The sequence below is a fragment of the Anguilla rostrata genome, chromosome 18 (assembly GCF_018555375.3).
Source record: "Anguilla rostrata isolate EN2019 chromosome 18, ASM1855537v3, whole genome shotgun sequence".
Classification (NCBI taxonomy): Eukaryota; Metazoa; Chordata; class Actinopteri; order Anguilliformes; family Anguillidae; genus Anguilla; species Anguilla rostrata.
In genome coordinates, this window is record NC_057950.1 from 19,380,119 (window position 1) to 19,405,497 (window position 25,379).

At 46.9% G+C, this 25,379-nt stretch overlaps 1 protein-coding gene across 4 annotated transcripts in view; it reads right to left on the reverse strand.

The window, feature by feature from the left end:
* The window catches only part of LOC135245278 (RAC-gamma serine/threonine-protein kinase-like), a 68,914-nt gene that overhangs the window by 3,609 nt on the left and 39,926 nt on the right, over positions 1 to 25,379 (reverse strand). For all 4 annotated transcript variants that reach the window (XM_064318237.1, XM_064318236.1, XM_064318234.1 and 1 more), the window contains 11 exons: positions 17,701 to 17,826; positions 13,628 to 13,739; positions 10,396 to 10,540; positions 9,057 to 9,188; positions 8,645 to 8,710; positions 8,063 to 8,131; positions 6,024 to 6,146; positions 4,698 to 4,826; positions 1,304 to 1,518; positions 751 to 838; positions 100 to 202 (listed from right to left, as the gene is read on the reverse strand). In XM_064318237.1, the coding sequence (XP_064174307.1) occupies positions 100 to 202; positions 751 to 838; positions 1,304 to 1,518; positions 4,698 to 4,826; positions 6,024 to 6,146; positions 8,063 to 8,131; positions 8,645 to 8,710; positions 9,057 to 9,188; positions 10,396 to 10,540; positions 13,628 to 13,739; positions 17,701 to 17,826 (1,308 nt within the window). The remainder of the gene's footprint in view (positions 1 to 99; positions 203 to 750; positions 839 to 1,303; positions 1,519 to 4,697; positions 4,827 to 6,023; positions 6,147 to 8,062; positions 8,132 to 8,644; positions 8,711 to 9,056; positions 9,189 to 10,395; positions 10,541 to 13,627; positions 13,740 to 17,700; positions 17,827 to 25,379) is intronic.

The window sequence follows — 25,379 nt, forward strand, 5'->3', positions numbered from 1 at the left end:
ACTACTCAAACAAATCAATTACACTCTTACACATCACATCAGGCTAACCAAAAAAACCAAACCATGTAAGAACGCGGCACTGAGAAAAATGGAACTCACATTTTTCAGGAGGTGTTATTGTAATCGTCTGTGCTGTGAATTCTTCATCAAAATACCTGGTATCCGTCTCTGACGACACCTGAGGCTTGAATGGAGGTATGAGCTGAAGAGAACACGACACAGTCCCATCTGAGCCCACACAGGTGCAGTACCGTACACAAAACATGCTCATTTAACTTTGACTGGAGTATCAGAATGTGCAGCAGACCCCACAACACTCCAAATTAAGATTCCAGGGTCCCTGCTACCTGTCCCTAATTCAGTTCCAGGTCCAACAGACCTGGGTCAAATAAGTATTTGTTTTGGATTCAAATACTTTGCTACGCTTTACTGATCTTGTTTGGTGTACTGGAACCAATGAAACACTCTCAAAAAGTGCAAACCTCGCCTTCTGGTCATATTGACAGGTTCAATTACACCAGGCAAGATCAATAGAGCACAGAAAAATATTTGAATCCAAAACAAATACGTACTTGACCCAGGGCTGCTGTCCAGTTCTAACCCTGCCATGTGCTGAACCGAGAAATGATGGTGGCTTCAGTGAAATCTTAAGAGCACTGATGCTTGCTTTCACTACGTTATTTCTTGGGGACCCTAAGCCACACCTTTGAAGTCAAACTGTGTCCTATAGCTGAACATCTTCATCGTTACCTTTTTATCGTAGATATCCTGCCAGTCGATTCCAGTAAAGAAACTGTGCCGCATTATTTCCTTTGCATCGTCTGGACCACCGCCAAGTCTATAAAAAGCAACAGTACTTTACCTCTCAAATGAACACTATAAACTAATGAGCAACCATAAAATCGACTCACAATAAATCAATCAATCGTCAACCAATAAATGCAAGTGACCATTATTTTTCCCCCCTCATAAAAGGAAACATTCTGGTTATAACTGAACTCACAAAACTGTGTTTCGTGCTTTTGAGGAGAATAAATATTTCAGCCCTTGGGGATAAAAACAAAAGATATCAGTAGATGGAGAAGAGGGGTGGATGCGGGTCAGTAGAGGGGCAGGAGGGGTGGGTAGGGCTCCGTAGGGAGCAGGAGAGGTGGGTAGGGGTCGGTAGGGGTCAGTAGAGGGGCAGAAAGGGTGGGTGGGGGTCAGTAGGGGAGCAGGTGGGGTAGATGGGAATCATTAGGGGGGCAGGAGAGGTGGGTAGAGGTCAATAGAGGGGCAGGGAGGGTTGGTGGGATGGGGGTACCTCTTGTTAGGGTCCTTAATGAGCAGCCCGGACAGCAGGGACTTGGCGTCGGCGGAGAGGGTTCGGGGGAACTTGATGTCCTCCATCAGGATGAGCTCAAACAGCTTCTCATGGTCCTGGTTGTAGAAGGGCAGTCGGCCGCACATCATCTCGTACATGACCACGCCCAGCCCCCACCAGTCCACCGCCCGCCCGTAGTCATTATCCTCCAGCACCTGGGGGTGAGACAGGAAACAGCACTTTGCTGGACTGGAAGGAACCAGAAGAACTCTGTAAGGCTGAAATGAAGGTACTGCACGGCACATGTATTCTCCCGCTCGCATGAATAAATAAGGATAGACCAAAGTATGCTGCACACCTCCTCAGTCTCCATCACTGCATCAGGCAAGATGGCTGCTGACGGAAATATGCCTAACTCCTACACATTATCGATTAATATCAGAGTATGGTGCGGCTAGAGGGCTAACGGCGCATTATAAAATCACAAACTGAACTCAGCCGCTTTCAAAACAGCCCAACACCGTGAGTCACAGGCGTACCAGATGGAAAATTTTACAATGCTTGTGAAATCCTGCATACTTCAAGAAGCTGGCTGCTTAATATGCACCAATCGCCTACGGCTGCAGGAGCCCAACATGCAACACTACCACTGAGCCCGGAAGCAGCGCGGTATAAATAGCCGTGTGTCTGAGAAAGGGTGCAGGTTGGGGAGAGTGTGAGTGTGTGTGTGCAGACCTGGGAGAGTGTGAGTGCGTGCGCTGATTTGGGAGAGTCTGCATGTGTGCCAGTGTATGTTTTTGAGAGGGTGAGTGTGTGTGCATGTTTGGGAAAGCATGTATATGTCTGTGTGTCTGTGTGTGTGTATGCATATGCGTGTGTGTATTTGTGTGTGTGTGTGCATGCTGGCATGCGTGTGTGTGCATGTGCATATGCGTGTGTGTTTGCCCGTGTGTGTGTGTGTTTGTGTGTGTGTGCGCATTTGTGCGCGTTTGTGTGTGCGCATGTGAGCACGCTGGTTTTGGAGGGGGCTGGTAGTTTGTTCTGGGACATGAGGGAGCCCCTCAGCAAAAAGGGGGGGGGGGGGGTGATGAACGCACACAAAGCCGGTTGGGGTCCCCCTGCTCCAGCGCCACAGGCAGGGCTGAGAGCCTGCAGGGGAGGAACAGGCCCTGCTTGGGCAGCCATGTGCCAGGGCTGCAGAGCCCAGGCCCGGGGAGGGAGAGGAGGGGCCAGGCCTGTGGCTCCAGCATCAGACCCCTCCCCAACAGGCCCAACAGGGCCCAAAGAACAGCCAGCTCCAGCCAGTCACTGGTCATTGCATGCACACGCACACACACACACTCAGGCACGCACACACACACACTCCCTCTCACACACGCCACATGCGCACACACATACACTCCATACACACACACAAATCTATATAAAATGAAATTTGTTAATTTAAAAAAAACATGTACATTTGAGGCTGTAAACACTAGTAGTCAAAATACAAAAAACTATTCAATTTCATAAAATCATCATGCAAATAAAAATGTAAAATGATTTATTTTCTCAAACATTATTTAGGCTACATTTTTTCCTCAAGAAAAAAAAAATTGCAACATAAGAGGCACATGCGATGAAACAGACTTTATCTGAATAGAGGAATGTCTTTTTTCCTCTTCCAGTATTTTAATTATTCATTCACAGCACAATTGTCTAACATTCATAAATAATCTTTTTAGCTATTTTTTTTTAATTCAGCTATTTCCCATTGTCCCATTTTTTCATCTTTTTAATTAAAATCGCCATTTATTACTGAACATGTTATGGAGTTATGGAGTTGAATTGTTTGCAATCAAAAGCTCAATATGGTATGGCAGTAATTAACTTTATTCCTAAAATAGAATTTAAAAACTGAAATAAATCCAATTTAGGAGAAGACAGAACTCAAAAGCAGGCTGAAATTGTCCAGGGTGCAATATTTCTCCTAACACCAGCAGATGAGCTGGATATCACGCTGACAGAGATCAGGTTAGGTTAAACACCGCGGCCACAACCACGCCAGGAAAATACCAGAGTTCAGTGCATCAAAGTCCCAGAAACACCCGCGTGTCACTGCTACAGCCGGAAAGACTGGCTTCTTCTCCTCTTTCTGCATCCTCGGTGCATCCATCTCTCTCCGTTTTTTTTTTTTCCCCCTCTTTCTCTTTTTTTTTTCTTTTTTTTAATCCCGACTACTTTGCATCTCTGGAACTTGGCGTGGAGCGCGTTGTGTTATTTTTACGCGGTAAGGCGGTATCGATGTCCAGGTTTCCCAGCCACCTTCTTCCAACCTCCCCCATCTGCCACCATCTGCCTCTGTTTAGCATCTCCGTTTTTGTGCAATCACATACTCTTGTGAAAAATAACCAACACTCAAATCATCTCCTGGCACAGCGGAGGGTCTGAGCAAAACAAAACGCCGCGCCAAATTGTCTTCCGTACTTTTCAAGTGGAATCTATAGCCCCCCCACCTATCCCCCCCGCCCCTCCCCCCCTCCCCATGAATATGCATGCTGCCCACAGCAGCTTGTGCTGGCGCTCCCGGTTCTGGAAAGGATTAGGCAGGAGAGCTGCGAGCGGCAAACCGCACTTTTACAGGGGTGTGCGGGCGACCGGCGTGTGTGTGGCTGCGCGCGCTGGGGATTCTGCTTCGCGTTCGGAGGAATTTTTTTGCCGTTTTTTTTTTTTTTTTTTAAAGGAACAATTTGAAGAAATAATTGAGCGCGATCCATCCAGGGAAACGGAAAGACGTCCAATACGCCCACCGCTCGGTTGTAAACGAACTGCCGCTCACAGGCGTTGAGCTGCAGCGATCCTGAGATGATTCCGTGTTCATCTTTTTAAGTAGTGGAAGTGATACATGTGTGTTGGGATGACTCAGAGGATCATGTTAAACGGGGGGTTATTGTTTTGCGTTCACTGCGATGCGAAGTGAGTCAGGACGCCAGTATGAGCTCACCGTGAAAACAGTGTAATCCTGTAGCATGGCTGCATTTGTGGTGTCGTATGAGTAATTCTGAGATAACTGAATAAATGTGTGTGCGTGTTGAGGTTGTAGATCTGTAGGATTCTCAGACACCTCCTGAGAGCAGGAGATCCTAAATAGCATTCTCCCCTCAGCCCTCTCCCATCATGCCTCTCCCATTGCTCTTCACCCCCGTACACCAGTGTGTGACCCCCCAACAGGAAATGGACACAAACACACAGACCCATGCATAGCTGTGCAGCTGGTTGGCAGATGTACTTGTGGCTGCTTCACTCAGGGTTGGGGATAGTGAGCTGAAAAGCCTGTCCAGTGTGGGGGCAGTGGGATGCCAGGGCATTTTAAAGGGGGTTTGTGGGATGGGACAGTGAAAGGGTACTGTACCTCTGGCGCCAGGTACTCTGGCGTACCACAGAACGTCTTCATGGTAGCAGCATCAGTGATTCCTTCTTTACACAGGCCGAAGTCAGTGATTTTGATGTGACCATCCTTGTCAAGCATTAGGTTCTCCAACTGAGGAGGTGACAGTGGTTAAAACAAAACCAAAGAAAACAAAAAGACACTAATTATTTCCATGAATTCCAGTTTTCCTCCAACCAAAAACAGCAATTCCACACAGCAGAGACTCAGGATTTATTCTGCCTCCTTAAGAACAGTCCATGCAAATCAGTGTAGACTGCGGAGTACAGAACAGTCCATGCAAATCAGTGTAGACTGCGGAGTACAGAACAGTCCATGCAAATCAGTGTAGACTGCGGAGTACAGAACAGTCCATGCAAATCAGTGTAGACTGCGGAGTACAGAACAGTCCATGCAAATCAGTGTAGACTGCGGAGTACAGAGCAGTCCATGCAAATCAGTGTAGACTGCGGAGTACAGAACAGTCCATGCAAATCAGTGTAGACTGCGGAGTACAGAACAGTCCATGCAAATCAGTGTAGACTGCTGAGCACAGTAAGATCCATGCAAATCAGTCTAGATGGCACAGTAGTTCTGTGAAAGGACAGGGCCTGACTGGTCTACAGCTAAGCCTGAGATGTGAGTGGTCCTGGTCCGGTCCCTTTATGTTCAAAATGGGCAGTGTGGGAGAGGACTGAATGGTGATGCATGCAGTGTAAGAGTTAGGGTCAGGGTTGCAGTGTAAGAGTTAGGATCAGGGTTAGGGTCAGGGTTGCAGTGTAAGAGTTAGGATCGGGGTTAGGGTCAGGGTTGCAGTGTAAGAGTTAGGGTCAGGGTTTCAGTGTTAGGGTTATGGTCAGAGTTACAGTGTAAGAGTTAGGGTCAGGGTTTCAGTGTTAGGGTTATGGTCAGAGTTGCAGTGTAAGAGTTAGGGTCAGGAATGCACTGTAAGGTAATACTACCACATGGTGAAAAACATAAGTAAAGAAGGCGACCCTGTAAGACGGGGAAAGAGGCTGAGAGCCGTTCACCCATGAAAGGCCCTTTTCCAGTTTAATAGCGCTGCCTTTTCTGGCACAGTTTGGCCTCGCACGCTCCAAGTCTCAGAGCAAAACACTGCCGCATCTTTCCCAGCCGGCAGAAACCTGCTCCCCCCACCCCCCCAAACCCTCAGCTTTTAATTACATTTCTGCACATTCCACCCCACACATGAGATGCTCAACAAAAAACACCCCGAAAAAAAAAAAGGAACACCAGTATCTGATCACTTTCAGGCTTTCCGCAGCCGGTCGGACGTTTCTCCCCGTTTACCTTGAGATCGCGGTACACGATCTTGGCGGAGTGCAGGTAGTCGAGAGCGGAGACGATCTCGGCGCCGTAGAAGCGCGTGCGGTCCTCGGAGAACACCCTCTCTCTCGACAAATGGAAAAACAGCTGCGGGATAAACAGCGGGGATGGCACTGCAATAATTACTGATTTATTGGGGGAAATTAACACAACACAAACTGCCTCCCACCGCCATATTGAGATGATAGATGGCGCGGGCTCTCTGAGGACGCCGCCGAACCCAGACGGCAGCTGGCGCATCATCCCCGCTGGTCCGGAGGGGCGCGGCGCGGCCTGCTGAAGCACTATTTTAATCAATACGCCCGCCTTGCTAAACGCATTCCGCCGCCCGCGCCGGGCCAACTGCGCGCCGCTAGAGCTCCGCCGTTTCTATAGGAGCGCCGCCCGCCTCGGCGGTCCGTCCAACGCGGAGACGCGCGATCGAGCGCCCGGACTCCGCCTCAGCTCCGGCCCACCCCAACAAGCCTCCCTCCCGCCCGAAAGCCCCCCGAAAGGGGGAGGGGGGGGCGCGTAGCACAAGGTCTTCCAGGGAAGGCTAACAGGCTGCCTGATCAGCGCACGCGGGTGCTGCAGCCAGGGACAGGTGCGCGTTCATAAGACGGCTGGCAGCTGCGAGCGCTCGGGTTCGGAGAGGCGGGACGGACAGGACGCCTCGTGCAGGTGAGCATTCGGGCCAGAACTGGCTGGGCTGACGGGGAGCAGGTGACGGTGAGACTCGACGAATTAATGCGAGATTGTCTCGCGAAAAACAGCCCGTGATGGGACTTCATTTTGGAAGTTGCTTTTTCTGCAGTTGCGCACAATGTGAACGTGCGCCCGAAACAAACAGACATTTTCCAGGGTTTATTGTCAGATAAAAATGTGTTAAGAAGTGGTAGAATTGTAGCAGGGTTCGCTCCTGATTCATACACTATCAGGCCTGCACAGGATCTGTCTCCACAGCGACAGGATGAGTGACACGGCGGCTCGAGTGCCATGTGTGCCCACAGCCAGGCGACCCAGCAGGGGGTCACAGGCCCGAGCGCTACACTCCCCACACAGCGCATAGCGTTAACACCCGAAAACGAATGGGAGTGAATTGGGAGCCTGACAACCGGGAGGAAGTGACGCTGTTAACGGTCAGCAGGGACAGCTGATACCGCTGGTATTCACGCGATCCAAATGCAATGGGGCAGGCTCCACAAAACGACTTATGTTATACCAAAAGGAAATATCCCGTTAACACACTGGCTCTCCATGGAGCTTGTAGCATTCACACAATGGCTCTCTATACGGAGTGTAACATTAACACACCAGCTCTCTGTATAGAGCACAGCTTTAACACACTGTCTCTCTATAGAGTGTAACATTAACACACCAGCTCTCTGTATAGGGCATGGCACTAACACACTAGCACACTGTACAGCGCAACATTAGCACACAGCAGTCTGTGTCGCCAGTGATACAGAGAGTCTGAAACACGCGCGCCCGAACAGGAAGAAGGCACTGCAGGGCGTTGCCATAGCCGCTGCATGGAACACGCGTGTGATTATGACACTCAGCTGCGGAGCGTGCAGCGAGTGATGCAGTACCGGGCCAGCGGACCGAGACGCACAGCAGTGTGTGGTCAGGCGTCTGAGGCAGTGAACATAATTAGGGGCGTTCCACTTCCTATTCTGATGAATGAGCGGAACTCATGAGTAACCTTCTGATTATGAACTCACAGGGGCATGAAAGACAGCACACATGACCACCGTACAAAAAAAGAAGCAAGTTTCTTTCCAACAGATTTCATTTCATTTTAAAACATCACTAGATATCCAACCCCTAAATTATAAAGAAATATCCTGTAATCGTCCAATACACATATTTTAACTCCTCTTCAGTCATAAAAGTAGTTTTCTACTTACAATATTCAAGAAAAAAAGAAACATCTGCTGTATGTCTTATTTCATGTCTTGCCGTTTTTGATACATTTTCACAGACTATAAGAGATTAGAGAGGTAATAGTTTTTGTGACGTACCTCGCCGCCGTTGACATATTCCATAACGAAGCACAAGCGGTCTTTAGTCTGGAAGGAGTACTTCAGAGACTGAAACAGGAGGAGAGACACTGACCATCAGACAAACACAGGAAGCATCTCTCTCTCTCCCCCTCGTTCTTTTCACACGCACACACGCAGTGAATGTTTGTACAGGTAATATACAAAACAAATTAATGTATTTTTTATAGGGACAGCTATTTTTCTCTCAGAATAAAAGATGGCGCAGAGCGACAGCCGGAACAGTGGTAGCGGCCTTCTTCAGAGCGCCGATATATAACTTTGAAAATGGAAGCCGAGGGAACGTCGTCTTTAATTGCACTCCTTAATTGTTTTGCTAAACCTGGTGTGTGTGTTTTGCGTCGCACAACAGCATCTGGAGTGTCAGTAAAATGGCTTCCCTGCGCTGACTTCAACAGATGCGGAGCTGCATTTGGGCTGTTAATTTCTAACAGTTTATTCTCTGTATTATAATTAGTCTCTGGGGGTACCGTGTACATACAATCAAACCCGCAGCACACGTGGAGGGGGCCGGCTTCAAGGAGGCTGTGGGAGAATACTCACGGTTAAGAAAGGGTGTCTCGTGTTTTTTAGCACTCTGCTTTCTGTAAGTGTGTGAGCCACCTCGTCCTGCGGGAGACAGACAGGCAGACAGGCAGACAGACAGACAGACAGACAGACAGGTGCTCAGTGAATGCGGATGCATTGCAGACGCCGCCGCTGTCCTGGAGCCAAAAACCCACCTGCTCAATGGAACACCCAGGCAGGGGATGGCCACCAATTTACATAATATTAAGAATTAACACCGAAAAAAAGGGGACAGGGGGATAGGGAAGAATGTGTGTGGAAACCCTACACCAAGGCACTGTGCTGTCACACAGATGGACTGCTCCACAGCACCAAAGTAGGTCCTCTTACAAACCGGAGGTTTATGGCTTTGAACTTTTACATTTTTAATAACGAGACCATACTTTACCTTTGCAATAATGACTTCTTTCTTCAGAATCTTCATTGCATAATATTTCCCACTTGCCTTCTCCCTCACTAGAATGACTTTTCCAAAAGTGCCTTTTCCCAGGAGCTTTAAGTAGTCAAAGTCATTCATTGTCTGTAAAACAAAAGAAAGGTTATTACTCAACAATGAACACTGGAAGTCAAACTACAAACATCATTTACATCCTTGCAAGCTATCCTTTGGGGAGCAAGAACTGTATAAACTAGGGAATTTGCACATGAAAGAATGGGTCATAATGTCAGCTTAAATAAACTGTACAGGAATAGCCAGGAATTTAAGCTTATTATCAAGTTAAAATCTAACACGTCACATTATTGGCTCTCTGTGGTAAACTTTGGATTTGTGCTGACTGGTGAAGCTCACCTTGGGTTTGTGGCGGTGGGGACAGTAAAAGGTGAGTTCAGACCAAAGATTTGTGACTCCAAGAAAGCGTTTTAGAGTGCTGCAGAGAGGAACTACAGCAGTGTGAACTACCCAACCGCATAACATCTGAGGCCTGTGCTCAGTCGTTGCGGGCGATTCATCTCGTTTAAACGCAGGTGGCTAGTTTTAGAAAGCAATGTATGTCAGTGCTATAGTCACGTTTTTCCAGCAAATCAGCATGCGGTACAGTGTAAACACAATGATGGTAAAGTTTTGGACTGAGGAGAGACCTCCTGATTCAGCTACTCGAGGAGCAGTCGTGTCTATATGACATGAGTTTAAAAACATAATCAAGCAAGATAAATAAACAAAATGCCATCTGCCACATAGCAGAGACCCTGGATGTCTGTGGTAAGTTAATTTTTCTTCTTCCGTGCTATACAGTATATCTCCATGGGCTACCGCATTTAGCTACCCAGCCAACAGTTTTTCCAACAGTTGTGTCTTCCTTGGGCTTTTGTCAAGAATGGGAAATCCAGGACCATGCACAACTGTGCATATACTCTGTGTACCGGGCACTGAAGCAGCAATGGCCGGCTCCAAGGTCTGGATCTACGGCTCTTACATTTACAAAGCCTTGCTATTATTAACAAGGCTGCAGGGACAACAAACATTTCACTATGGCTACTACTTGTGTCCATTTTTGCTATATTGACCTTGATATTTGCAAGATGGGTATCACACCTAAAAAGGAAGTAACTGTAAACAAAGAATTGGAGAGAACCGTTGCTATGGTTACCATAAATATCTTGTTACTTTGATGTGAGTAGGTCAGTTTATGTTGTGAACCATTGGCTTTGAGATTCTTTTGCGAAGAGCTGCCAGTTGCAGCTCATCTTGTGGCGAATCTTTGGTCTGAACTGGACTTAAAGCTCACCTTGCGTTTGTGGTGGCTGGTGGAGGTGTCCATCTCCTCCTCACAGATGTTGTCGATCTGTGACGTGGGGCTGCACTGGATTCTCTCCTCCTCCTGTCTTTGGAGTTTATCTGCCACAGTCTGTATGGCGTCTGCCCACTCATCCCTGTGAGTCGCAAACACAGGACAAAGACATTCTCAGTACCCTTCTCAGTCCTTCCAGCGGCTTCTTCAGCCCCAAGATCCTCAAGGACTTTTGTACAGTATTCAGGTATCCTGTCAGATCACATCATATATGCGACTACTTATTCACATCTTTCCTAAGCATCATTCATTTTTGGAAACAGTGTGGAAAGGTGGCCCTGTCATCTGCAAAATGAACTTCTGACTATTTTCTACCACATTTCTGTTAATTGAGCTGTTGTCTTCTGCAACCCACAGTTTTCCAGGAGTTCAGCAAGATTTTTAAACAATTGTTTTATTCCCTCTGTAAATATCCAATGTGAAGCACTGTGTGTTAACCTGTTTTTAAATGGCACTATACAAAAACAAAGGTTGAATGACTGACTGGTTGGTTGGTTTGTTTGTTGGTTTTTACGGTTGGATAGATGGTAGATTGGGTGGTTGACTGATGGTTAGTTGGTTGATTGGTAGGCTAGATGGCTGGTTGGTCAGTTGTTTGATAGTCAAGTGGTTGGATGGTTGGTTGGCTGACTGATGGTTGGTCAGCTGAATATTTGGTTGGTTGGTTGTTTAATGGTTGGTTGGTTATTTGGTAGCCTAGATTCTTTGATGGTTGGTTGGTTGGTTGATTGGATGATTAGTTGCTTGAGTGGTTGGATAGTTGGTTGGTGGGTTGTTTTAAGAGCTAGTTGGCTGGTTGATGGTTGGTTATTTAAAGGTTGGTTGGTTGTTGAATATTGGTTGATTGATGGTTGGCTGAATGATGGTTAGTTGGTTTTTTGAATCATTGATTGGTTGGTTGATAAATTGGTTAGTTGCTTGCTTGCTAATTTGATAGTCGGTTGATTAAATTAGTTTGTTTCTTGCTTACTTTGTTTGCTCATTTGATAGCTGGTTGGTTGATTAATTGGTACTGCACACATTTAAAGAAAAGCGTAAGTGCGTATGAATACGTGTCAGTACAGTTCCATCACTGAGCCCATAGGTGCACAGATTCTCACACTGTCGCACTGTGGTGTGAAGGGGAGACGACAGACAGAGCACAACCATCCAAGCCTGAAGATCTTTTTGGAGTGATGTGAATGCCATAGGAAGACTAATCTCAGGGTGTCATACATATCACTGTAAAATATGACCAAATAAAGCTGCCAGATACATTCAAAGGAAATAATGGAATAGCTAACAGCAAAGACACTAAAGCTATCGTGCAGTGGTCTGTACACAGTGGTATCAGCATTGAGGTTCAGGACAGATTTCTAAGGGGTATGACATTATTTTAATTTACATGGCTACTTGGAAAACCACAGAACACCATGAAGATAAATCCAAAATCAATCGTTTATCCTTTTTAAGAATGGGAGATAACGGGAAATGGCTACAGTTAGGTTGGTTCCAGCTAGTGCCATCTATCCATCAAGCTCTTCTCTCTCTTATAATAAGATACATACGTCAAGATCTTCAAATTCTTTACACCGAGTAGTAATAAGGATATAGGTATGTCTGCAATACATTTCTTCCCTGATATATATATATTTTCTTTTTTAGTTAATCAAAATGACATCATCCTCTGCATTTTCACATTTGTGATGTAATAAATCTTTTTTGCTCGCAGCTTAATTTCTAAGAAAGTTCAGGTCGGTGAGACATAATTTCTTAGAACATTCATGTGAAAAGAAAACTGAAAAATGTTTCATTAGAAAGACTAAATAATTGCTTCATCAGCTAAAACTACTTTCATGTAGACTAAAACTATTTTTCATCGATTAAATCTAACAATATTTAAATAACTAAAATGTGACTGAAACTATAATGCAAGTTAGTCAGAAGAATACGACTAAAACTAAATCTAAATCTTTTGCCAAAATTAACACTGCTTGGTGGCCATGTCCAATCGAGGACTAAAGCACATATTCCAATGTCAAGTCAGACGTCTTCAACTTCAATTTTGAGCTCAGGTACAGATGCAGCTGCAATCTTGCGTCGCAGGCATCTGTCTCTCTGCCAGCTCTGAAGAGGCACCGCTCTTATCGTTTCCAGCCTTGCAGAGAACCGCTCTTTCTAAAAATACACACCTTCCTTCCGGGGAGAACAGCTGGATAATTTATGCCAGTGCTACTTGAAAGCTCACTTTGTAGCCCCATCGCAGGGACTGTTGTTAATCACCTTGTTTGTTTTGTGTGTTGTGTCTCCAGCACTGTTCCATCATTTGCATTTCCACACAAAAAGGAGAGACAGGTGGAGTTTATATGAAAGACTATGGGTGGAACAGTACGTGTGAACGAGACAGAAAGTAGTATCGCTATCCAATTATGCTTAGATCGGCACTTACGTGTTTTCAAATTAATTTTGAAACTAGCTTGTTTAAAATGCTGCAATTAGTTGCTCATAAACTATTACACAAAATGTCACAGAAATGCCCCAGAAAAGTAAGTGCAAAGCCTTAGTCTGTGTGATGCTTCAGTCCATGCAAAGCTTCAATCCATGCAGAGTTTCAGTCAGTGCACAGCATTAGTCTGTACAAAGCCCCAGTCTGTGTGAAACCTCAGTCTGTGTGATGCTTCGGACTATGCAAAGCATCAGTCGGTGCAAAGCTTCAGTAGGTGCAAAGCTTCAGTAGGTGCAAGGCTTCAGTAGGTGCAAGGCTTCAGTCAGTGCAAAGCCTCAATCAATGCAAAGCTTTAGTCTATGCAAAGCCTCAGTCAATGCAAGGCTTCAGTGCTTTTGTCCATGTGAAGCCTCGGTGCATGTTAGGCTTCAGTCTGTACAAAGCCTAAATTAGTGTGAAGCTTCAGTATTAAGCTTCAGTCCATCTCAAACTTCACTAAAATTGCACAGGAGCTTTATCGGTCGCTGAGGACCACACGTTCCAAGGCAAGAGTGGCACTGACCTTCAGATAGCCAAATTCCGTCCCTTCCTGGGAAATTAACAAGAGTACAGCAATGCTGCCTCTGCCCAAGAGCTGCCGATGCAGTGTGCGTGATGGCTTATTTGAGCCAAATGGGCTTCAATATTACTGTTCATTTGGAGGGATCCCATAATGCTGGAGACTTTGCCAGAGAAAAGGCTCACCTTTCCTCAGGAGAGTCCACATGAAAGGTCCTCTCGATGACCGTGGTCCACTGCAGACACCTGATGATGAAGGTGTTCGGCTTTGGTCGTTCTGTCTTCATCAGCTGGCATTCTGGGGGGGGGGGGGGGGGGGGGGGGGGGTTAGAGACCAGAAGAGGAAGAGAAGGATGGGGAGTGATAGAAAGGGAGAAAAACATGAAAACAAAGACAAAGGCAGGGAAAGAGTGTAGTTATAATGTTCTCTGTGTATAATGGACATTAATGTGGATGTCCCTTCCCTCTGGTCTGTGCGGAGAGGTTCAGTGCAATCAGGAACCTCCTCATGCCACACATGGATGCTCCAATCAGTGCTGGATTCAGTTCTGCCAACTCAGCTCCCCAATATTCTCCCCACAACAGTTTAGTCAATTTCTTCTATAAAGCAACTGAATTTCTTCAGTTATAATCATACCGCTCAACACAAAACCACAATACATGCAATTATTCTAATCATAAGACAAAAAATGTTTTTAATCAGTACAAATTCCAACACCATATCATAAAAATACCATGCATACAGACAGCGAGCTCCATAATGTCTGGGGTAAAGACATATTTTTTTTGATTAGTCTCTGTACTCCACTTTTTATTGATTTGTCTCTGTACTCCACAATTGTAGATTTACATCTACAAAATTCATGTGGTTAAAGTGCAGATTCATAGCTTTATTAAAGGGCACTTGTACATTTTGGTTTCACCATGTACGAATTACTGTACTGTTTATACATAACCCCATTTCATATATGTAAATATATCAATATAATCTGTAAAATCAAAATGAGCTAATCTATTTTTACCATTTTAGTAAATTTAATATTTAGAGCAGTATAATAATACATAAAATTAAACATTTATACAAATTTGTAAGTATATAATTTTGTAATCACAACTGCACTGTGATGGTGGACTAATGAAAACAAGGTTTCCAGCCTTCAGAGCGTTATGCCAGCAGAGGCACAGGGCCATGTCCAATCTGTCCATAGCAGACATGATAAAACCACTCGTTTTCTCTCTCTCTCTCTCTTTCTCTCTCTCTCTCTGTATCTCCCTCTCTCTTTTTCTCTCTCTGTATCTCTCTCTCTTTCTCTGTCCCACCCTCTCTCTCCTCTCCCCCCCCCCCCCCCCCCCCCCCCCCCCCAGCCCAGCAGCAGGAAGTGGGGTCGCTCCTGGTCTCTTAAACAAGGCGCAGATTTTTAAGAGGCACCTTTGCCGTATTTATTAGGGAGGACATACAGGCGACAGGTGAAACAGAATGGCGCCGTGTTCCGTCCATAATGAGGTCCCCTTGGCCGCAGCTCGGCCACAGGTTGGCTCAAACATAGGTGGGAAGGTTAATGAGGACGGTACATACCTCTACCTGCCACATTATAAACAAACCTCCATTTCAACCCGCACGCAAAGCCCTCCCGCGACACAAGGTCATTAAACAGTGACACAAGACATAATATGACACCTTCTGACGAGGTCGGGGAACAAAGCTTTCGGTGTTGTTTATTTCACTACTTCTGATCGCAGATGACAAGTTTAGATTGAAGGTACCACTGGTAAGGAATCTCAGATGCCAATTAAACAGCCCCGAACCTGTCACTTTCGGCACTCAAAGAACGAATCATCTGTCTCAGACTCACAGACTGAAAAATTTCACAACTCAACTTTGACGAGCTACTGAAAAGGAAATTGTTAGTTACTGAAAAATACTTCCAGAACTTTGTTTATCTGAGGTTATCAAAGGTACTCAGCATGAGAAATGCTTATCGTGACATAAGGCTCTACACCTGTTTTTATCTTCCTACTGCACACTGCACACAGCACAATAAGCACACGTAACTAGCCTTCATATCAACACACAGCCGTCTGACATTCAAACAACACCATCCATATGTGCAGCCAGTGACATACAGCAACAGGGTATATCAACTCTTAAGTGAAGTCCTCTTTTTTGCATGTGAATGTAAAGGCAAAGCAGTGCCCTAAAAGGAAGTTACTACTGATTATTTTACTAAATGCTGTGTGAAATCATACAGACTGCACGCTAACACACTAACAGGGGAATGAGGTGCTGGAGACAGAGCATGATAACGGTCTGTCCAGCAGCAGGCTCAGACGGACACAGGGTGAAGAGCAGGTTCTGGCCTCGCAGCAACCCACATGCATCCCCCCGCCAACAGATCACCCTCTGCCCCACGAATCATTTCCCCCAATGCCACGCCACACCACACACATGAAAACCCCACCTCTACCAGCTTACTGACCTCAGGTTCAGTCTTCCAGGCCACAGAAAGAGAAAAAACTTCCAATATTATCATGGACTGGGATTAACGGGGCTGTTAGGATGTGACAAATCAGATTCAGATAGTACCGCCTGTCCACAAAACAGGGCTAATGAAGCAAATGGGACGTTGGGAGGCTGTTGACCTTGTTGTTTTCTGATGTGCGTTTAGTATGAGTTGGATGGGGTGATAGAGAGCACACTGCCTGCTGTACTGCTCCTCACTGACAGAAGATGACAATAAATGAAAAAAAAATATTTATATGAAAAACTACATCCAATTTAAATAATGCTTCATTCAAGCAGCCTTACAGAACAATTATAGACAATTATACATCATAATTATACACTGAACAAAATCACATTATATCAAGAACTGCTATTCATTATAAAGTAATTACCCATTTCAATCAAAACATAAATAGTGAATTATTGTAATCACATGGTGTAATTGCTGGGTTTTTATTTATCTTCAAGATTTGAACATAACATACCATGAATGAACATGTATTTACATGCATACATTGCACAATCAACTACATGCAATAGCATTAAATCAGAAATATTTATGTTGTGACTCCCAATTGTTACCACTGTAATACTGTATACCATGGACAGCATTGTTACCATGGTATTCTGTAACAGGGCAGAAGCAGCTGCTGCTGAACCTGTTACTCTAGAGCTGTGACTCCCTCAGCCAGCCCTCCTCTTCATGCTGCTGAACCTGTTACTCTAGAGCTGTGACTCAGCCAGCCCTCCTTTCCATGCTGCTGAACCTGTTACTCTAGAGCTGTGACTCTCCCAGCCCTCCTCTTCATGCTGCTGAACCTGTTACTCTAGAGCTGTGACTCTCCCAGCCCTCCTCTTCATGCTGCTGAACCTGTTACTCTAGAGCTGTGACTCTCCCAGCCCTCCTCTTCATGCTGCTGAACCTGTTACTCTAGAGCTGTGACTCTCCCAGCCCTCCTCTTCATGCTGCTGAACCTGTTACTCTAGAGCTGTGACTCTCCCAGCCCTCCTCTTCATGCTGCTGAGCCTGTTACTCTAGAGCTGTGACTCAGCCAGCCCTCCTTTCCATGCTGCTGAACCTGTTACTCTAGAGCTGTGACTCTCCCAGCCCTCCTCTTCATGCTGCTGAGCCTGTTACTCTAGAGCTGTGACTTAGAGTTGGTTTAATCTGTAATCACACCTACCATGTAGGGTTCAATAAAGAACTAAAAAGGGTTCCGCTATGGAGACACACCAAATAACCCCTTTTTCTGAGTGTTAATGCTGCTGTAGATTGGAGCAAACCCACCATGCTCAGAATGAATAAATACCAAAATCTCCTGATGCATTAACACAAATGAATGTAGTAATAATTATGGACTTGCAATGTATGCACATATTGTGCAAACACATACGCAAGTTACACTGCCAAGTCTAAAGAGGTTTTCAAAATGTGTAAGTGGACACAGGAGTTGGAGCGGTCTGTGATAACAATATTACTGCTATCATGCAACACACAATCATTAACACTAATAAGCAAACTTGGGCCAAATACTTTTTAAAATATATATATTTTTAAATTACATTTCAAGTAATCTGCAGGAATTTTGCTTCAGAGTAGGATTAGGATCATTCTACACATCTCAAGCCTTTCCATGGTTTTGTCCCATGGTTTGTAATGACACAATGTTTCACTAAATTGCCACACTATTCGAGAGCAATGAAGGCGTGTTGTTTTTCTTAACGGGTGCATCAGACACATATGGTCATAACTCACTTGCCACAGAAAAATTATTGAGAGGGTAAGGGAGGTCAGCATCTTGGGGCTTCTCTTTGTAACCAATGAAGGAGCCATCGGTTTTCAACAGGAAGTAGCGCGGTCTCCAGTTCTTAATGTATTCTCCTGCGGAGAGGGAGAGAGAGGAAGAGAACATCTTTAATTCACACAACAACCCAAACCCCTGAAAGGGGAAGCGATATGATCAACAGACCAGCCTTGTGATCTCACAGTGCTGAAACTGTGCATCTGAAAAATATATTAGACATTAGAGCCAAGGCATCAGAATTCCCTTTTTTAATAAATTATTCCCTGCATGTATGTCCAGTATGCTTATACGGCATGTCAGTATGTGTGTGTGTATGTATGAATGTATAAATGTATGAACGAATGTACGTACGTGTGTATATTTTTACTGCATGCATGTGCGTATAGTATGCATGTGAAGTATGTGTGTGTGTGTAACTCGCAGTTCTATGTGACAGAACGCCACACAGCAGTAGCCACATCTCACAAAGCCTGACTAGCAGGTCAGCTGTGCACAAAATGCTCATCAGCTCTCCACTGGACTTCAGCAGACCAATCACCCGCCTACATTCTGGGGCAGGTGCCTGCCCTGCATAGGCCAATCACAGGCTGGCACTCATCTGGAGCCGTGTGACATGAGAGGGGCGGGGGTGAGGGAGGTCAGAGAGTAATCGTGAGGACACACAGACACCTTTAACCGTTACAGGCGGAGACAACCGAAAACAACATCTGCTGAGCAGCTGGTCATCCCGCATTACCATGCAAAACTTCTGCCGCTCCAGACTGCTCTATTTAATAACCAACAGCGGGATTACAGGCGTGTCAACAGCGCCGAGAGCAGGGGGCTGCGGGGCTGCGGGGCTGCTGCAGTGTGTCTCACACGGCAGCCCCCGCACCTTGCTTTCTCAGGCTCAGGAAACAGGGCCCTGGGGGGGGGGGGGTTTGAAAACGGACATTTTATTAGGCCTCAACCAACACACTTGAAAATATTCCACAAATATCCCCAAATTATTCCTGAATAAGGCACTATTACGAGGGGGCACGCAGACTCGGCCGACGCCCAGGGACGGCCGCGGCAGCCGTAAGCAGGCGCACGGCGGCGTCCCGGAGCAGAGCGGCTCCTCGCCGCCGCCAGCGCGCCATCGGCCCAGAACCCCCCACCTCGCCGCCTTACAGCACAAATAAACACACACATAAAACGCAATTATCACCACGGCTACTTAAATAACGGAATCATAAAACGCAATTAACGCCAGAAATATCTGCTATTTCTGTTTACGACTCAGACGGGCGAACAGCTCGTGATGATTCGCCGGGAACCGCGTCCCGGTTATGCCTTGAGCTACGACTGGCACACGAGCGCCTGGATCCAACGCCAGGCCAATGGCAAAGCAGACAGAATTTTTAAAAAGACTTCCTGACTCTGAGAGGCAGATCAAGAGGAAACATATGGCTCCTTGTTGCACATGGGACTACTTTTTTTTTAATACGGACGTGCTTAGATTAGGTTGTATGACTTCTTTATTACAGTACAACCGAGACAATTAATTTCATTTACAGTACTGTTCTCCTAGACTGTAGTTAGAATTACATCTGAAATGAACAAATGTTTGAGTCTGCTCTGCTTCAGAACAAAGTGTCACAAGGTGTTTTCTCCTTAACTGGAGATGATTAAAAGCAGCGCGTGTGATTTATGCACAAACGGAGAGAGAAAGAGCGCGCACGATATGTTAAAAAGACTACGGAAATCACACTGATCTTTCAGCACATTATCGTGCGTTCCCAGAAATAGCAAGCTGCTCAGGTTAACAAACGCTTGGGGGAAGAATTAACTCAACGCTAGCCTTCTCTGTGAAAGCTTCTCACCCGACCTGCGGCCGACTCCTCACAACCTGCCGCTGTGAAGCCGAGCAGCCAGTGGCCCCCTGTGCATGCAGGGGCCCCAGCAGGAGCTGATCCCGACCCGTGACATCACTGATAAACTCCCATCACACTTCCTGAAACCATCGATTATGCGCTGGAGAACGGCTCTCCAAGCAGAGCAAACTCAGCCTCCATCAACACACGTTGGGAAAATTAGATTACGCTGAAGCAGTAACAACTTTTCACATCGAAAACTGTCATTTCATTACCTTCTGACTCCACCTGTGGTAAAAATAATGACTTCTTCTTGGCTCAGAAAGGCAACTCCTGACCAACCCCACTTTCTGCCTGTTCCTCAATCCATATCAGCTGCTCAGAACATAAATGGCCTCATGAAACTTTAATCTGGCAATTTTCAAATGCTAGTATTGCGTTTCATTAAAAACAGAGAATCGGGAGAATTGTCTAATGAAAAATGTCAAACACGTTAAATCACATTTAAACCGCATCCACAAGCCTCGCTCAAGCCACCGTGACAGCTCTCATCATTTCTTTTTTTTTTTTGATAGAAAATAAACAACATGTTCTATTTGTAACAGCCACTTAAAGCATAATGACACCAGCTTTTCTTAATTAACACATCAGAGAAAAACACCTGCTCATGTTAATTTGAGGAGACGGAGGTCTTCGGCGCTACGCCTCTGTCGGGCGGCGGATTCGTGGGTAGGAGGGACCAGCTGAAACGCGGGCGGCCATCTTCCCACTTAGAGCGGAGGGAGCGCGCCGCAGGGACGCGCCGCGCCGCCGCAGCGAGGTGTCTCAGACTCGCAGCCTGTCGCAGGAACCCCATCTAACACTCCGCTAAACGCACTGGTACAGAGAGGCACGCATTCATGAATTCATTAGCAGGCAGGAGAGCAGAGAGAGAGACGCCGACTTGCTTGACGGTATTTCACAGGAAATGGGAAAAAAAAGTAAGAGTCTAACCTGCAAACTCCCCGAAACATACAATATTTTACAGACTATAAGTCTTGGCAAGGCTGGTGCGATCTGAAACCTGAAGTACTGATCTGGCACCTTCGCCCACAGAATAACCGTGTCTGAAACGCTGCTTCTTAAATCTGGTCGTAGCAGCGCTCAAAATGTTGGTCTGGGCAGTTGGTGACATTCCAGACTGAGGGTTAGCCCAGAGCCCAGAGCCCAGACTGTACGACAGCCTCTTCTGCTGTGGGGGTTGCCAGAGGTAGCACAGAGAATTAAACAGCCTATTGTACTGTGGGGGGTTTGCCAGAGGTGGTACAGCTAGAGATGATGGCTGGGGGTGATGCGAGCGGTCAGTGAACTCTTCGCCCTGTCCCTCCCAGAGCGGCACGCAGTAATGTCCAGGACTCACACCTGGCAACCCCTTCGGTTACAGGGCGCAGGTTCAGATTGTGCCCCTCTTTCACGAGCCGAGTTAAAGGCTGGTCCAGTGACGCTGACAGCATAGAAACACACATTCGGAGCCGGTTCTGTGCCCTGCACAGCCCCGAGCTCAAACAGGCCTGCTGCCCTGCACAGCCCCGAGCTCAAACAGGCCTGCTGCCCTGCACAGCCCCGAGCTCAAACAGGCCTGCTGCCCTGCACAGCCCCGAGCTCAAACAGGCCTGCTGCCCTGCACAGCCCCGAGCTCAAACAGGCCTGCTGCCCTGCACAGCCCCGAGCTCAAACAGGCCTGCTGCCCTGCACAGCCCCGAGCTCAAACAGGCCTGCTGCCCTGCACAGCCCCGAGCTCAAACAGGCCTGCTGCCCTGCACAGCCCCGAGCTCAAACAGACCCGCTGCCCTGCACAGTCCCGAGCTCAAACAGGCCTGCTGCCCTGCACAGCCCCGAGCTCAAACAGGCCTGCTGCCCTGCACAGCCCCGAGCTCAAACAGGCCTGCTGCCCTGCACAGCCCCGAGCTCAAACAGGCCTGCTGCCCTGCACAGCCCCGAGCTCAAACAGGCCTGCTGCCCTGCACAGCCCCGAGCTCAAACAGGCCTGCTGCCCTGCACAGCCCGAGCTCAAACAGGCCTGCTGCCCTGCACAGCCCCGAGCTCAAACAGGCCTGCTGCCCTGCACAGCCCCGAGCTCAAACAGGCCTGCTGCCCTGCACAGCCCCGAGCTCAAACAGGCCTGCTGGTTCTCAGCCCAGAGCTCCAGCACTGAGCGCACGCGCTTCTGTTACACAATTAAAGCAACGCGCCGTGTGCCATGCAATTACAAGGCCAGATTAATTGTTCATTTGTCTGTGGTCCGAGATGCAGGCGTAGGTTGCGCCTGCTTTCTAAAAAAAACTCCTCTGGCCTGACAGAAGCCGCCATCGCTCCTTGGTCTGGAGCGAGGGGGAGGGAGAAAGAGACAGAGAGGGGGAGAGAGAGATGGAAGAAAGAACGAGAGGGGAAAAAAATAAACAGCCATTTGTTAATCATCCCAAACAGGGGCTTAATGTAATGCTTTGGCGAGGGCTGGTCTGATTTGCAGATGGCTTAAAGATGGGTTTGTGACGGGAGCCCTGGGACCACCAAGCTGCTGCGTGCCAGCACACGGGGGCTCCAAACGGCACCAAACACCCCCCCCACACACACACTAACCCTGCCGCTCACACACCCCAAACCCCCACACACCCCAAACCCCCACTGCCCCGCTCACACACCCCAAACCCCCACTGCACCCCTCACACACCCCAAACCCCCACTGCCCCGCTCACACACCCCAAACCCCCACACACCCCAAACCCCCACTGCCCCGCTCACACACCCCAAACCCCCACTGCCCCGCTCACACACCCCAAACCCCCACTGCACCCCTCACACATCCAAAACCCCAACACACCCCAAACCCCCACTGCACCACTCACACACCCCAAACCCCCACTGCCCCTCACACACCCCAAACCCCCACTGCACCGCTCACACACCCCAAACCCCCACTGCACCGCTCACACACCCCAAACCCCACTGCACCGCTCACACACCCAAAACCCCAACACACCCCAAACCCCCACACACCCCAAACCCCACTGCCCCGCTCACACACCCCAAACCCCCACACACCCCAAACCCCTACTGCCCCAGTCACACACCCCAAACCCCCACTGCACCGCTCACACACCCCAAACCCCCACTGCCCCGCTCACACACCCCAAACCCCCACTGCACCGCTCACACACCCCAAACCCCCACTGCACCGCTCACACACCCCAAACACCCACTGCACCCCTCACACACCCAAAACCCCAACACACCCCAAACCCCCACAGCCCCGCTCACACACCCCAAACCCCCACTGCCACCCTCACACACCCCAAACCCATCTTATTTATTAGTGCTGGTGATTCGGGATAAGGCTGTGAAGTTTAAAGACAAATTTAGATGCCACTTATGCCATCCGCCAAGTTACGGCACTTCTCAGGGTTTGCTACAGAAATAACCACAATGATAACAGATTCTCAGTACTTAAAAACACAGAGTCCAGATACAACTTCACAGGTCCACACAATAAAGCCCCAAACTTGGGTTATTTAGCTTCTTATCCTCCTCCTTTTTCTTGCCGAATTAGTCATCACAAATGCTCCAGTCCCACACTAAATAATTCTCCTCATTGGAGATTTACCTACATCTTCTGTCAAAAACAACATCTGATAAAAGTAGTTTGATCAAAGTGGTCAATTGCAGGATACTTGGACACACAGGCATAAAAGGCGAGTGTAATGTTAGCGAAGAAGCTACTAAAATAAAGCACCAAAATCTGCATTGTGATTTGTCCGGGAAAGGTACAGTACCAGGCGTATGGGAACTAGAGCCAAGTGCTACTGGATTTCTGTACCCAACCCTATTCATGGCTCACACGGCTACATGACTAAAGGGTTGGGCCTAAAACCTTGGACTACTGTTGCAGGCTACATCTAGCCAGGGCCTAGTTCAGCGGGGCTGTAGCTGGGTACTATAGGAGTCCTTTCGCAATATTACAAGCAGCGATCAAATCATCAAGCATACACGCAACATAAAAGATGGTCAATTTGACCGCACATGGCCATTTAAGTGTTTATAATTTTATTTCCTTATGCAATATTGATATTCACATTATATCAGAATGTCAAATATGTTATATGTTCAATGGTATTTATTCATTCCCCTTTCTCTAGTGTAAATGATTGTATGTTTCTTACTATACATGTCTGTTTGTAAATGTGATGTTATATGCTGCTTGAAAAATTTCTAATAAAGTATTCTATCTATCTATTAGATAAAGTATTCTATATTTATCTATACATCTACAGAATTTATTTTACAAAAGATATTTATTTTAAGATCCACAAGATTTTGTATATTTGCATTTTGTAAAGTTAACTTGACAACCAAGTATAAAAATATCCTCTCTGGAGTGTCATTTTTCATCAGCTGTGTAAAACATTCATTTAAATTATGTCTTCTTCCATGCAGCAATTTTTGTAATTTGATACTTTGATGTGACAAAGTTTGAATGACCATATTCCCTTCAAATGGTAAGACGAAAGAACAGGAACAAGCCACACTAAGTAATTTAGGAGAAATTGGGTAGCATTGCTTTGGAATAGAGCTTGTTTAATATATGTGAGCTAATATTATTTACGTGAGTAACTTGGCATTTTGATATGCTCAGAACGTTTTTTGTTGAGATAACTTGGCATATCTGCAAGTTATGTGTGTGTGTGTGTGATGAGGTGTGCGTGTATGTGTGTGTGGGGGGTGTACTGGAACGAGTGAGCAGAAAAGTGCAGAAAACCAACAGCAGCTTGAGCCTTGCTGACTTTCGCTGTCGTTTACCAAGCAGACGGCAGCTGTCCTGCCCTACATGCATACTAAAAAACACAGGCACAACACCATGACCACACACACACACATGCACACGCCACACACACACCCATAGACACCCACACACAACACAGCACACGCACACTCCATGACACACACACACACCATATGCAACGCACACACACACCCATAGACACACACACACACACTATGCACACGCACACACACACTCCATAGACACACACACACACACACATATGCACACGTACACGCACACACACACTCCATAGACACACACGCGCACACACACTCCATAGACACACACACACACACACACACATATGCACACGCACACACACACTCCATAGACACACACACACACACACACATATGCACACGCACACACACACTCCATAGACACACACTCACACACACACTTCATAGACACACACACACACACATATGCACACGCACACACACACACACACACACACACACCATAAACATACACACACGCACACAAATACACACACACACACACACCATAAACACACACACATATGCACACACACACACCGTAAACACACACACACACATGCACACACGCACACAAACACACACACACATGCATACATACATATGTACACGTGCACACAAACACACACAGCTTTGTAGCAAGTGAGAAAGCCTTTGGTGCTAACAGCATCTCTATACCTCCCCACCTCCCTCTCTCTGTCTGGCTATCTCTCCACCTCCCCATCCAGCTATCTCCCCAACTCTCTATCCCCCCACCTCTCCATCTCTCCATCCCCTCATCTCTCCATTCTCCATCTTTCCATCCCCATCTCTCATCCACTCATCTCTCATCCCACCATCTCTCCAACCCTCATCTCTCCATCCATCATCTCTACATTTCTCCAAGAGTCCAAGAATGAAAGATTAACGATTTATTAAGGGAAGAGTCATTTCATCTG